Source organism: Littorina saxatilis, linkage group LG4 (assembly GCF_037325665.1).
Source record: "Littorina saxatilis isolate snail1 linkage group LG4, US_GU_Lsax_2.0, whole genome shotgun sequence".
Taxonomy (NCBI): domain Eukaryota; kingdom Metazoa; phylum Mollusca; class Gastropoda; order Littorinimorpha; family Littorinidae; genus Littorina; species Littorina saxatilis.
The window spans coordinates 61,266,243-61,280,386 of record NC_090248.1 but is presented as its reverse complement, the minus strand read 5'-3'; the positions used below and the strand labels follow the sequence as shown (position 1 = coordinate 61,280,386).

Below are 14,144 nucleotides of genomic sequence, written 5' to 3'. Positions count from 1 at the left end.
AGAGAGATATTGTGTTTCTGTATGTGTGTGTATCGGTCTGTGCGTGTGTGTGTCATGGAGATTGCCCACTTGGCCCTCTCTGGGGGTATGCAATGCCTTGGATGTTGGACGACTGTGCCAAAGGCATTGCACTTCTACTTAATTTATGTATTATGTATGACGAAGGTGATTCGTATGAGCATTTGCTCTTCTTGTTATTTCAGAGAAAGGCTGAGGAGGAAGCAGAGAGATTGAAAGCAGAAGAACTGGTATGTATGACAAGCTTGCCACTTTATCAAAAACAACTTGTTCCCCTTGAGTGATAAATTAAGCAAGGAGTTTGGTGGAGATGAGATTCAATGAAATTAAATAATGTTTGATGATGACGGTTCGGGGACATAGGTAGGATGTATTTTCTTCCTCAAATTTTTCAAAAATGAATCTAAAAGTTGTCGGTATTTTTGGACGATTTTAGGCAGTCCTTAGCGGTACCTTCCCCTAGCGTGCAAATGTTTAGCCATTCTATTGAAAGGACACCAAAGGTTTCTTAGGTTTGAAGTAAGTATTGGCGTCTCTCCGACTGCCAAATGACATGCATGCGAGTTATGCCAGATGCAGTACAAAGGATTTTCTGTATTTGTGTGTGTATCAGTGTGTGAAAACATACTTTTCATGGAAAAGTAAAAACTTTCATTTTTCTGTCCTTTCACAGAAAACACTAGATGAGTTTGTCAGTGAATGCAAGGAAAAGGCCAAGTTCAAAAAGGACTTGCGAGAAGCAAACTTCACTGCTGCAGGTAAGTTTGTATTTATGTAGCGTTCATTACTCATCATACCTCTGTGGTTCGTAAGGCTGGGACAGTCATATGGTTGAGAATGGGTGTGTAAATACTCCCTGTAAACAAACATTTGTTGAGATTTTTATAACTTTTTCAGCAGAACTGGGCTGTTTGATAGCTCCATGTTTATTAAATATGACTGAGTAACGAAAAACCTTTCAGCAGATTGATGCCTGATAATAGTGTTGTAAATTTCTGTTGCAGATTGTAGACCTGATGAGTCTTTCTTCACAAAGCTGGATTCCAGTCTGAAGAAAAACACAGCCTTTGTCAAGAAGCTGGTAACTTCTTTACTTTTCAGTTTGAAACCTTCAAAAGTGTGGTATGAAAGCTGTTTAGACTTTCATTTTGACAGATGAACAGACTTTGAGTAAAATTAAAGAAGCTTTAATTACACACTGACAGTTAACAAAATAAATGAAATGAAAGATTAAAAAAGAATCAGTGAATATCAAATTATTTTCTTGGCGACTATCTTATTTTGTGATGTGAAGGAGGAGTTTGAGTGTGAAAGGTAATGCAGTATTTTCTGACCTTCTTTGATGTGCAGCGTTTACTGACAGAGTCTCAGAAGGAGGGCCTGGCTAAGGACTTCATTGGCTTGAACCTCAGCAAATATGTGGAAGAAGCAGTGAGTCCTCTTTTCAAAATAACAAAATTCCGGTAAAAAGAGAACCTTGCTGTACAGCACCGTCTCGTTTATAAATCCAAGTAGATGCTCTGACCTGGACCTTTTTTCAGGGTTAGGTTTGGTACCTGCAGTGCAACATAAAGAAAAGTATACACTTGGGTATAAGCAAAATCAAAAACTTTAATGACACAAAGGGGTGGTTTTTCATGCAAAGACGTATGAATATATGCACACACACACCCAGAGCATCCACACACGCAAACACACACTCACAAGAACACACACTCACTTTCCATTTGCAGTAATGATCGACTCAACTCATTTGTTCAGCCAAGCACAGCCTGATACCCACGTTTTCTCTCTCTGCAGGCGTCGGCTATAGCGGAGGCCAAACTGAAGATGTCGGACGTGCACTGTGCGGTGTTTCTGTGCAGTCTCATCCACCAGCGCTACGTCGACTTTGCTCCCTTCCTTCTGGAAAACTTCCAGAAATGTCTGCTCAACAAGAAGGATGATGGAAAGGTTAGTTCACTCTGCGGGTGATGTACTGTCAAACGCTCAGCTTTTCATTCTGAGTTGCTGCCACTTTGCAGATGGGAGAAAGTGAAAAGACCTTTTTTATGTAATACTGTGTAAAGTATTGCTAGCCAGTGGGCAAACTGTGCTTTGTTTCACGCTGACTAGAACTAGATGTTTCAGTCTGCAAAATTCAAGATGTATCATTGTTGTATGAACATTTTTCTTTTAAGTTTAACATATTCACAGAGTGTCTGACAAGAGGGCATTGCTTGTTTCAACATCAGTCGAGACTGATTTATCATTTGAAAGGACCAAACGACTTTCCAGCCCATCGACCTTCAGAAAGGGAGCGCCTAAAACCTCTGATAGTGATGGCATAGAGAGAGACTGACGGTTCACTGTAAAGGACTGTGTGGAGATTGCCAACCCCAGTAAGTATAGAAAGTAAAGATAGTGATGTCATAGAGAGAGACTGACGGTTCACTGTAAGGGGCTGTGTGCAGATCGCCAACCCCAGCAAGTACAGGGTGGACCTGCGTTTCTTTGGGGAGCTGGTTTCGGTGGGGGTGTTCCGTCACAAGGAGGGGCTGTCCTTGCTGGCCAATCAGCTGCAGCTGCTGGTGGCTAACGACCGCGACGAGCACAACCACCTGTCCATCCTGACCTCGTTCTGCCGTCACTGCGGCGACGACTACATGGGGCTGCTGCCCAGGAAGATCAGGTCTGTTTGGAGTGAAGAGCGTCTGTAGAATGTCCGTCTTATGTTGCTCTGACTCTTTCTGTGTGAACAGTTTTTGTGTTCCGTTCCATGTGGCTACTATTTTGGGCCACTGCCCAGAAAGATCAGGTCGGTTTCTGCGTAAAAAGCTCCTTCACAGGCGCCGTCCTTCGTGTGAAAACAGTTCTGCACATTGTCTTGGTTCTGCCCAAGATTTTACATTGTCAGTATGTGTCTAAGTGGCGGGATAACCTTATCCTTTAAACAAGCGTGGGCTAATCTGAGATGTAGAACCAAATTGTGCACACAGGAAGGACTGGGCCTTTACATTTCCATCTGTATTTGTTGACATTACAAAGATCTCTTTTTGGTGCGTCTGTTGTTGTTTTTTGTTGGAAAACCATCTTTAAAAACAGGGCCTATTGTGGAACTAGCAACATTGTAGTCTTTGAGCTGTCACTAGTTTCACTGAAGGCCCTGAAGTGCTTTTGATTTCTGTAAATTCAAGGATATTTAGATGTGTTTGTTTATTTTTTCATCATTCCCTACTCCGTTCCCAAGCTATTTTGTGTGTGAGGTGTGTGTGTGTGTGTGTGTGTGTCTGTGTGAGTGTGTGTGTGTGTGTGAATAAGAGAGAGAGGAAGAGAGAAATGCTACATTGATTCACTTGACTGAATCTTTCATTGCTCATACATACTTTTCAGGTTACTGGCGGAAAAACACATCAATTATGTGGAGATACCTCGCAGTGAGGTGAGTATATAATGAATGTTTCCTGTGTCCATTCTCATTCACTCTGCTGCAAAAAACTATTGGTTCCTGTTGCATGATTTTCTAATGCCTTCCTCATTTTTACTGCGAAAAGTCATATTAAATTACATATCTTAGCCCGACTCACATTTAGCATTAACTTCAGATAAAATGCTTGGACACTGAACTACGCTTCACCCCAAAAGGGGAAGTAACCCCCTAAAAAAGAACGGCCTTGACCCAACCCAAGTTATACAAGAGTCAAGGTCATACCGTCTCGTGACCTATCACGCGTGACTCAACCGCCGCCATGTTGAAAGCTCACTCCCACTTCAGCCTCCGAATAGCTCGGACGCGTTTTCACACTACGCTACAGGCTTTTAGCCTACTGTCTTTCAGACAGTGTTTCACCCCGTTCTACAGGTCCCTGCTTCTCATGCACAAGATTGGGTGAGCTCGTTCTAATTTGTTTGTCTAGGACTGCTCCGTTAAGAGCTAAAGAACAAAAACTTCTTTTCATCTCACTCAATACCGCCCGAAGCAGAGACCTGTTACGGGTTACTTTAGCTAGGTGGATTGCCACACTCATAAAACAAGCATATGACTGGTGGCAGAAGGAAAAAAAGGGAGGGGGCAGTCTGTTCTCCCTATGTCGTCTGCACGAACTCATGAGGCGAGAGCCTGGGCTTCTTCTTTGGCTGTACTACAGTCAGGGAGGCTGTCAGAAGTACTTGACTCGGCTTATTGGACGTCTGAAGACGTCTTTATAAATTTTTACTTGCGTGACATTGCAAGTACGCGACAAGATGGGACCAGCTCCTTACCGGCTGTGGTGGCCGCAGGACAGGTCCTTCCAAGATCTTAGAGTAAGTACCCGCCACCTACATTAGCAATCTGCTAACACGGCAGTTTCTGCTATTAGGTTTAGTTCACAGGCACAGCCGGAATCTGAACCCTTTATCACCCCTTCCTCAGTGCCAGGCCGCCAGCGGTAATTAATCACCCATCCCCCGGTTCAGCGCTGGCTACACAGTAGTGACTGTACAACCGCGCGATAGCATCACCCACACAAGCCATCTCAGCAGTAGAAGGCTAAGAGAAAAGCTCCCTTCTACTAGCAGGCCAGAGTGCGGCCTAGCTCAACCTCTCGGCAGCTACGCACTGCTATCTCTGCCTTGCGAGTAAGCTGTGTGTTTTGAAAACACTTCTATCTTGTTAGTTCTCTTGAATTACGATGTCAGCATGTGTGTTATTTACACATAGCCTTGTAGTCAAGACCATAAACTTTCAAACGATACTAAATATGACCACTATGCTTTAGGTGTGCCACTGCTGTAGCCTGCTGAAAGAAGACAGACAGAGAACAGTACACACGGCACAATGTAATTAATGACATGTATTTGAGTGGCTACAGATCGCGCCACGGTCAACTTTTGAAGACAGAACAAATTAAAAACAAATCTGCAAGGTTAATGTTAACAGATGTTCATGCTGACACTTTGAAGATTTTTACCTTGTGTGTGTGAAGTATCTTTTCTTGAGCCCGCTTACAGGTATCCAAGTAGGAAAACAGTATTCCAAAATGTCAGCACACGGCAGTTGTTGTTGTTATAGCTAGTTTTACTTCCATGTATCTTGGGGTAGATTTAAAGAAGGCTGTTCACATTATACTGACACCAGCAAACCAGTGTCGGCAACGGGATAAATGATATGGACACCCACTGGATGTTATTAATGGCTTGAGCTTGTTCCTTAACACGATCAGCTGTTGTGTTTGAGGGCGTACGGTTTAATTTAATCAGCTTTGAATAGCACTTCTGACAAAACGTGGTCGAATGTTTTGCACTAATATCAGAAGATACATCAATGTTAAAAAAGTTTTTCAGTTTGTCCGCATAGTCCACACACAGTTTCACATTACAATGTCGATCTTTTTTTGTTCTTGCAGAGCGTTCCCCACACAGTCTACACAATGCATTAACACAAATTAGATGTTCAGTTTCAGTATGCTCCATTATAAAACACACTGCATACCCAACATACACTGTCACATGAAGACAAAGAAGAAAACTGGAAATATTAGGTCACACTGCTGCACAAAATAACTGAGTGTGATGTCACTTGTAATAATACTATGATTCAATCCTTTCTTTTCTGCTGAACAGTGGGTGAAAAATTTGCCTGTCACAACACAATGCCACACAAATGAAACACACAGCGTACATGTACTCTGATGATCAGAAACTAATACAAGACAAAAAATCTTCAAGACGAAACCACATGGAAAGTGCTCCAGACAGGGCTCTTCAAGATATAAACTAGATACAAAATCTGGTTCTGCTGCCAGGCAGTGGCAGGAAGGCAATTAAACCGTGGGAAATTGACTCATTTTCTGCTGCCAGCCAGTGGAACAAAGAAGGGGTTAAGGCTGAAGCTCCAGCAGGGCCAGGAATGTGCTAACAGATAAGCAGGGCAGGGGCTGTGTGAGGGAGGTGCCAGCAGCAAACTAAATCATGCTGTCTGTGAAAGGGGGAACCGCCGTGCTAAATGTGAGTCGGGCTAAGATATGTAATTTAATCTAAAATTTTATTAGTAATTTTTGATTTGATTAATATACTTACCCGACTCACATCGTTAATACCCTCCCGCCTACCCCGCTTAGGTTTTCCCTAAAAATGAACAGATCACTTCAGTGGGAGTGAGCTTTCAACATGGCGGCGGTTGAGTCACGCGTGATAGGTCACGAGACGGTATGACCTTGACTCTTGTATAACTTGGGTTGGGTCAAGGCCGTTCTCTTTTAGGGGGTTACTTCCCCTTTTGGGATGAAGCGTAGTTCAGTGTCCAAGCATTTTATCTGAAGTTAATGCTAAATGTGAGTCGGGTAAGTATATTAATGAAATCAAAATTTACTAATAAAATTTTAGATTCAAATAAGGCAGAGTACTATGATAAGATCTGAGAAACAAAAGGACATAAGCGCTCTCACTTTCTCTTGTTGCACATCTCATAATTATACATATAGAGCGCTTACATCCCTTTGTAACTTACAGTCGAACCCACTTAAAACGAACACGCTAGTTACGAATTTTGACTTATAACGAATTAGTTTTAAGTTCCCAACTGAATACCTCTTTCTTCATGCTTAAAAAAAATGCTTAAAACGAATTCTTTATAACGAATTTACGCTTATAACGAGCACTTTTTAGATTCCCAAGCATGCATAATGTCTGTAATTTACTCACGCTTATGACGAAATCTTTAAACTCGTCCCGAGATCGACATATCATGGGAATTTGAGAAGTTTGAATACACGTGTGTCAAAGTCTTCCCTTGCGTCGACTGCTTGAACCATTGCTCAACCGATCACTGAATAAAGTTAAACTGATTACACTGTACTCACAAAACAATTTCAAATTTAGAATCAAAGTGATTGATAGCTCAGACACTGAACATGAATGACTGACTGACGTTTATTTCCTTCGCGAATACCAAAAACGAAACATCGAACGGAAGCCATTGCCAAAAATATAGATGCCAGAGTGGTTTCCCTTGGACAAGGGAAACCACACTCTCAACGTTTGCGTTCGCCGGTTCGCGATAGTTTATCAGTCAGTCAGTGCTTTCGATTTGGATTTGAACATCATGTTGCAACAAAAAAACAAAAAACTAAATTGGCCAAGGTTTGCTACCCGTCGCCAAGGTAAGTGATTCCGGACAAATGATAGGAACACCGCGAATGTGGACAGTGTCAGTGTGTGCGCGTGTGTGTGACCAAAAACGTAACAACTGGATGAAACATCTGTGTGCACACTCTCACTCAAACTCAACAATCATCACTCAACATGAGACACACATGAACATGGACCTGAATATGTCACTTTATTGTCTAAACGTGAAGCAGCATGAAAGTTGCGAAAGAAACAAATTGAAACACCATAAAATGTACAAAACTTTTAAAAAAAAAAAAAAAAAAAAAAAAATCTATCAATTTTCTTAATACGAATTTTGGTTAAGACGAACTTTTTTTTTCCGATCCCCAGTGATTCGTCTTAAGCGAGTTCGACTGTAGTTCCATTTATTACAATTAAAAAAAGTTCACAATAAAAACAACTATGCATGGACTTACATTCACAACTTTAATTATTTTGATGCTTGTATATATGTGCTGTAGATCTGCGTAACAGCTCGTTGCAAGTCATTGTTAATTATAACTCTGAGCTAAGCAATGTGTGATAAAAAGGGACTCGTATCGTTAACTGTAATTTATGCAAACATAACTTAGAAACCAATTGTTACCTCAAGTGTGACAATATGGTCTATTTCTTTTTTTAATGTTTTTGCAGCTTCTGCCCCCTGAGCGCCAGAGAGCGTGTAGAAACTTGATGAAGGAGTACTTTGCGACCCTCGTGCGTCATGTGACCAACACTCACCAGACCATCAAGAACATGGAAAGGCAGAACAGAAAAATTCTACAGGTACTTTGTCTGGGCTTTTAATTGGTTTCACGGGGACAAGAACAATGAAATACTGCTGTACGGTGGAACCCCCCTTTTAAGACTTCCAAAAATCTGAGAAAATCGGGTCTTAAAAAGGAGGGAATCTTAAAGGTGGTCGTCTACATTTTTGCTTTTTTTCATTAATCTTATGGTTAGATTTCGATACAAAATTATGTCAAATGATGAATGAACCATGGGGGAAAAAGTTATAGCAAAAAAAATATATGTAAAAAAAGATTTTATTTTTGGGTAGCGTGACTCACGCTTCCAATATTTTGTTTTCTGTTTGCTGAGAACATGTGCTTTGCCTAAAAATACTGACCAATCAAATTCATGTCACTATGCTTATAGCCACGCCCAAACAAGTGCAGCAACAGTTTGACACTGGAGCGCTGTCCAAGCTTTTTTTTAAACGCACGAAATGCACGGGATTTGAGAGAAGTTTTGCGGTTGGCATTTTCCAAATAAGGAAATATCCTACTATGAGTACTACGCTGGAATACTACAATGAATTTTCAAACGGCTACACTGGCTTCGTCTTTCCTGATCGAAAGGGGGTGTATTGTTGATATTTATAGATAATAGACTCTGCATTTTAATGATCAAATGGCGATTTCGGTATAAAAATGTAGACAAGGACCTTTAAAATGGGGGAAAACTCTGCATCAGAACAGAAAAATACTACAGGTATTTTGTCTGGGCTTTTGTGTGACAAGAACAATAACATATTGTTGGCACCATGTGTCTTGACATGCTTGGAGAACTTCTGACACTGGTTTTGTACTCTGACGTATTCACAACTGTGAAGTAATGCAGAGTATTTTAGTTTGTCTTTTGCCTGTTTAAGAATAACAGAATACAGCAGATATCTCATTATGTGGACTGTTGTTGTAGAACTGACAGGGATGTAAAAATGTATAGTGTGGTAAGCGTTTTCAAGTTCGTTTAGTTTTTTTCATGGCAGTGTGTGTGTGTGTGTGTGTGTGTGTGTGTGTGTGTGTGTGTGTGTGTGTGTGTGTGTGTGTGTGTGTGTTGTGATGACAGACCAAAGGAGAACTGACCCAGGAGAGGCGTGACAGTTATGAGGCGGCGTACACTGGCTTCCAGAAACTTCATTCCAGCGCCTCTGCTTTGGCTGTAAGTCCATTCCACATCTTTTCTTTGTGTTGTATCTATCAGCTTTGGCTGTAAGTCCATTCCACATCTTTTCTTTGTGTTGTATCTATCAGCTTTCTTCTTGTTCTATTTGTCATTTGTTGTTTTTTGTAGACATCTGCATGAATTTCTTTGGTAGCGCTAGCCTCCTCAATCAACCCTTTGTAAGTTTCATTGTAGCTCAGAATATTTCTCAAAACATTTGCTTGTAATTCTTTCTGTATGTGACATAACTTCCACAGAGCTCATTCATTTCTAATGGTACTTTGACTAATACTCTGTGTCTTGCAACAGTGAAAGAGACTTTTGCATGTTGTATCAGGTAGGGTATTTTGATGATAGAAGATGTCTCTGAACAACTTTTCAAGTTTATTGAGACAATGCGTTTGAATTGTTTTCCCCAGGATTTGCTGGATGAGGACATGCCTGAGTTCCCCGCAGAAGGTGAGGATTTTGCCGTTCCTCTGTCTTCTACATCTGTCTCTATGTCAGTCAGACCTCATGAGAGAAATGTTAAATGAAGCCTAGTTAGGGTCTTACTTTTCTCTGTCTTCTACATCTGTCTCTATGTCAGTCAGACCTCATGAGAGAAATGTTAAATGAAGCCTAGTTAGGGTCTTACTTTTCTCTTGTATCTTTCTGTATGTGTTCATGTTCTTTGCCTGGATCATATGACTGTGTCTATAAAGCAAGAATTTCACATCTTTTTGACAGTAGTATATTCTTTGCAGTTTGTACAAATTCTGGTGTTTATGCTCTCTTTGTTTATTGTTTTTTGACAGATAATATGGATGATGCAGGAGGGACGTTTGACATCTTCAACCCGCTGAAAGATGCTGAGGTTAGCATCAGGCAACAGTGGGCACTGCTCGGCCGCTACAGTCATCACTAGAACAGCCTCTTCCTTTTCAATTGCACATACAGTATATGCATATTTTTGTCAAGGAGGGCATACTGCTTGTTTTGTTTTTTGCACTCATTGTAATACATGATGTCCGGAAATAACTCTGTCAGGTTTGTATGGGTTGTGAAAGAGTGAATACCCTTGATTTTAGTGAGACAAACAATCCACACGTGCTCCTTGTCCACTTGTTTCAGTCACACAACCCTCGCTGGTGACTGGCCTGTGTAGTGTTTGTCTCACTAGGGCGGGGATATAGCTCAGTCGGTACCGCGCTGGATTTGTATCCAGTTGGCCGCTGTCAGCGCGAGTTCGTCCCCACGTTCGGCGAGAGATTTATTTCTCAGAGTCAACTTTGTGTGCAGACTCTCCTCGGTGTCCGAACACCCCCGTGTGTACACGCAAGCACAAGACCAAGTGCGCACGAAAAAGATCCTGTAATCCATGTCAGAGTTCGGTGGGTTATAGAAACACGAAAATGCTTCCTCCAAAAACGGCGTATGGCTGCCTAAATGGCGGGGTAAAAAACGGTCAGACACGTAAAATTCCACTCGTGCAAAAAACACGAGTGTACGTGGGAGTTTCAGCCCACGAACGCAGAAGAAGAAGAAGTGAGACAAACACTCTACACGTGCTCCTTGTCCACTTGTTTCAGTCACACAACCCTCGCTGGTGACTGGCCTGTGTATTGTTTGTCCCACTGAAAGCAAGGGCATTCACTCTTTCAAAACCCTTACAAACCCGACGGGGTTATTTCCGGAATTAGTCTATTCTGAAGGCGACTTTGATCAATGAATCTCTGTCAAAGAAACTGTGTTTTAAATCAGTGATTTGGGCTAACACTGACTGTGTTTGTGGGACAAGTATCAGAAGTGTTTTACTGTAGAAGGTAAGTGCTCATGCCATGTCAGGTCACACTGCATGTGTCTGTTTTGTTGTGCAGTTTCAGTACGAAGGAGACACCAACCTGTTTGAAGACGATGACACTCGTTGTTTCTACGAAAACTTGCCTGACCTCCGGGCAGTCATACCAGGGGTAAGTAGTGTCATGGAATTGTGTGTGAGAGAGAGAGAGAGAGAGAGAGAGAGAGAGAGAGAGAGAGAGAGAGAGAGAGAGAGAGAGAGAGAGAGAGAGAGAGAGAGAGAGAGAGAGAGAGAGAGAGAGAGAGAGAGAGAGCGAGAGAGAGAGAGAGGGAGAGAGAGAGAGAGACAGACAGACAGACAGACGGGGGGGGGGGGGGGGGGGCTTGAGTGTAAGAGAGAGAGTGTATGCATAAATGTATGCGTTTCTGTGTCTCTGTGTTAGATTATTGTGTATTATAAGAGCAGATATACAATTTCTATTCCCAGTGCACTGATATTTATAAAAAGAAATCAGTGTCTTCGCTCTAGTATAATTGGCTTGGCTTTGTTAGTGTATGTATAAACAGAGAATGCTTAGCTCCAATCACCTCCAGCGCCATAAAACAGCGGACAAGTACAAGTGTTGTTGATATGTGTGAGCAGATTCTGTACAAGGACAGCGAGCAGTCGTCCAGCAAAGACAGTCCCAAGGAGGCCGAGCCCTTGCTGGAGGAAGGTGAAGACCACACTAACACTCGCCTCACACTTTGTCCACATTTTATTTCATGTTTAAAGTGTGTATTGAGAAAAAGAAAGTGCAATGTGGTTTGCGCTATGCAGTCATCAGAAGCAGTCTTTTTGTAACTGTCTTGAGTAGTAACCCAACAGGGAAGGATGCAAACTGCATTCAACATTATCAATTTGAAAAGGATGGTTGGTGCTACATTGCCACTTCCATGCACAAGTCGAATGATTAAAATGATTATTTCACTGTGATATTTCAACATTCCTTTGATTGGACTGGGTGGCCGAGTGGTAACGCACTTGCGCTCGGAAGCGAGAGGTTGCGTGTTCAGGCCTGGGTCAGGCCGCAATTTTCTCCCCCCTTTCCTAACCTAGGTGGTGGGTTGAAGTGCTAGTCTTTCGGATGAGACGAAAAACCGAGGTCCCTTCGTGTACACTACATTGGGGTGTGCACGTTAAAGATCCCACGATTGACAAAAGGGTCTTTCCTAGCAAAATTGTATAGGCATAGATAAAAATGTCCATCAAATACCCGTGGGACTTGGAATAAAGTAAAAAAATTCCATCTCACACGGCATTAAGTCTCAGGAAACATGAATACACGCATGCAGGAAAAAAAATAAATATGGGTAGCGCCGTATGTATGGCAGCTCGCTTTCCCCGGGGAGAAAGCAGCCCGAATTTCCATGAGGGTAACCTCACTGGACTGTAAATCTTATCCAATCCAATCCAATTGTTGCTCTTCACGGCATGTCTTGTGTCACAACAACAATTTTGCGGCCAGGACAATTTGACCAGTACATATTTTGAATCCAGGTCAAGCTGACCTATTGTGCTCTGTTTCTGGGAACAACACTGTAGTTGTTGAAAACATTTTACATTAGACATCGAGTCTTGACAGAATTGCTTTCACTGCGACCAGACATCGGGCAGCTGGAGGTGGAGGAGGTGGAGAAGGAGATGGAGACGGCCCGGATCGAGGAGAGTATGAAAGAGGCCGACACAGAGAACGTCCCCGCTGTGGAGGAGGAGGACAATCACTTCATCCCACCCGAAGCTGAAGGTGACAATACAACATGTGTACAGTGGAACCTCACTTGTACAAATCTCAGAAATGCAGGTCTTGATGTGGTTGGAGTCGGGGATATAGCTCAGTTGGTAGCGCGCTGGATTTGTATTCAGTTGGCCGCTGTCAGCGTGAGTTCGATCCCAGGTTCGGCGGAAATTTATTTCACAGAGTCAACTTTGTGTGCAGACTCTCTTCGGTGTCCGAACCTCCCCCCGTGTACACTACATTGGGTGTGCACGTTAAAGATCCCACGATTGACAAAAGGGTCTTTCCTGGCAAAATTGCTTAGGCACAGTTAATAATTGTCTACCTATACCCGTGTGACTTGGAATAATAGGCCGTGAAAGGTAAATATGCGCCGAAATGGCTGCAATCTACTGGCCGTATAAAATTTCATCTCACACGGCATCACTGCAGAGCGCCTAGAACTGTACCCACGGAATATGCGCGATATAAGACTCATTGATTGATTGATTGAGTCTTGGAATGGGGGTGAATATGCAGAGAAAGTCAAAAAGTTTGAGAAAACAGGTTCTTAAAATAGAGGGGGTCTTGATTTGGGGGGTCTCAAGAGGGGTTCCACTGTACTCATTATTTCCAACAGTGATATTGCAATAGCTTGGTGGACTTTGATGATTAAGACAAGTAAGTATGTGCATGGATGTTTGAACTGTATCGCCTGAAGATCAACGTGACTGCCTTTATTCCAGTCCTTCCTGTTAGCAAATCATCACAGCTAGTCCCTAGTAGGTATCCTGTTGGACAGGAAAAAATATCTTCTCCCCTTGTAAACACTTTGCTCACCATCTCACACCTGACCAGGCTTGTATGTGGAACAAGGCCATCCCTCCACCCAAACACACACACACAATCAACACCTGACCAGGCTTGTACGTGGAACAAGGCAATCCCTCCACCCAAACACAAACACACAATCAACACCTGGTCAGGCTTGTACGTGGAACAAGGCCATCCCTCCACCCAAACACACACACACAATCAACACCTGACCAGGCTTGTACGTGGAACAAGGCCATTCCTCCACCCAAACACACACACACACACAATCAACACCTGACCAGGCTTGTACGTGGAACAAGGCCATTCCTCCACCCAAACACACACACACACACAATCAACACCTGACCAGGCTTGTACGTGGAACAAGGCCATCTCTCCACCCAAACACACACACACACACAATCAACACCTGGCCAGGCTTGTACGTGGAACAAGGCCATCCCTCCACCCAAACACACACACAATATCAACACCTGACCAGGCTTGTATGTGGAACAAGGCCATCCCTCCACCCAAACACACACACACAATCAACACCTGGTCAGGCTTGTATGTGGAACAAGGCCATCCCTCCACCCAAACACACACACACAATCAACACCTGGCCAGGCTTGTACGTGGAACAAGGCCATCTCTCCACCCAAACACACACACACAATCAACACCTGACCAGGCTTGTACGTGGAACAAGGTCAT

General features: G+C 42.8%; 1 protein-coding gene across 1 annotated transcript in view; it reads left to right on the top strand.

The window, feature by feature from the left end:
- LOC138965275 (regulator of nonsense transcripts 2-like) overlaps window positions 1-14,144 on the top strand; it is a 45,660-nt gene that overhangs the window by 2,878 nt on the left and 28,638 nt on the right. The window contains exons 5-18 of the mRNA XM_070337394.1: window positions 204-248; window positions 692-776; window positions 1,023-1,099; window positions 1,369-1,449; window positions 1,819-1,971; window positions 2,472-2,689; window positions 3,391-3,439; window positions 7,783-7,914; window positions 8,980-9,072; window positions 9,495-9,534; window positions 9,873-9,931; window positions 10,935-11,027; window positions 11,498-11,570; window positions 12,501-12,641. Of these exons, the coding sequence (XP_070193495.1) occupies window positions 204-248; window positions 692-776; window positions 1,023-1,099; window positions 1,369-1,449; window positions 1,819-1,971; window positions 2,472-2,689; window positions 3,391-3,439; window positions 7,783-7,914; window positions 8,980-9,072; window positions 9,495-9,534; window positions 9,873-9,931; window positions 10,935-11,027; window positions 11,498-11,570; window positions 12,501-12,641 (1,339 nt within the window). The remainder of the gene's footprint in view (window positions 1-203; window positions 249-691; window positions 777-1,022; window positions 1,100-1,368; window positions 1,450-1,818; window positions 1,972-2,471; window positions 2,690-3,390; window positions 3,440-7,782; window positions 7,915-8,979; window positions 9,073-9,494; window positions 9,535-9,872; window positions 9,932-10,934; window positions 11,028-11,497; window positions 11,571-12,500; window positions 12,642-14,144) is intronic.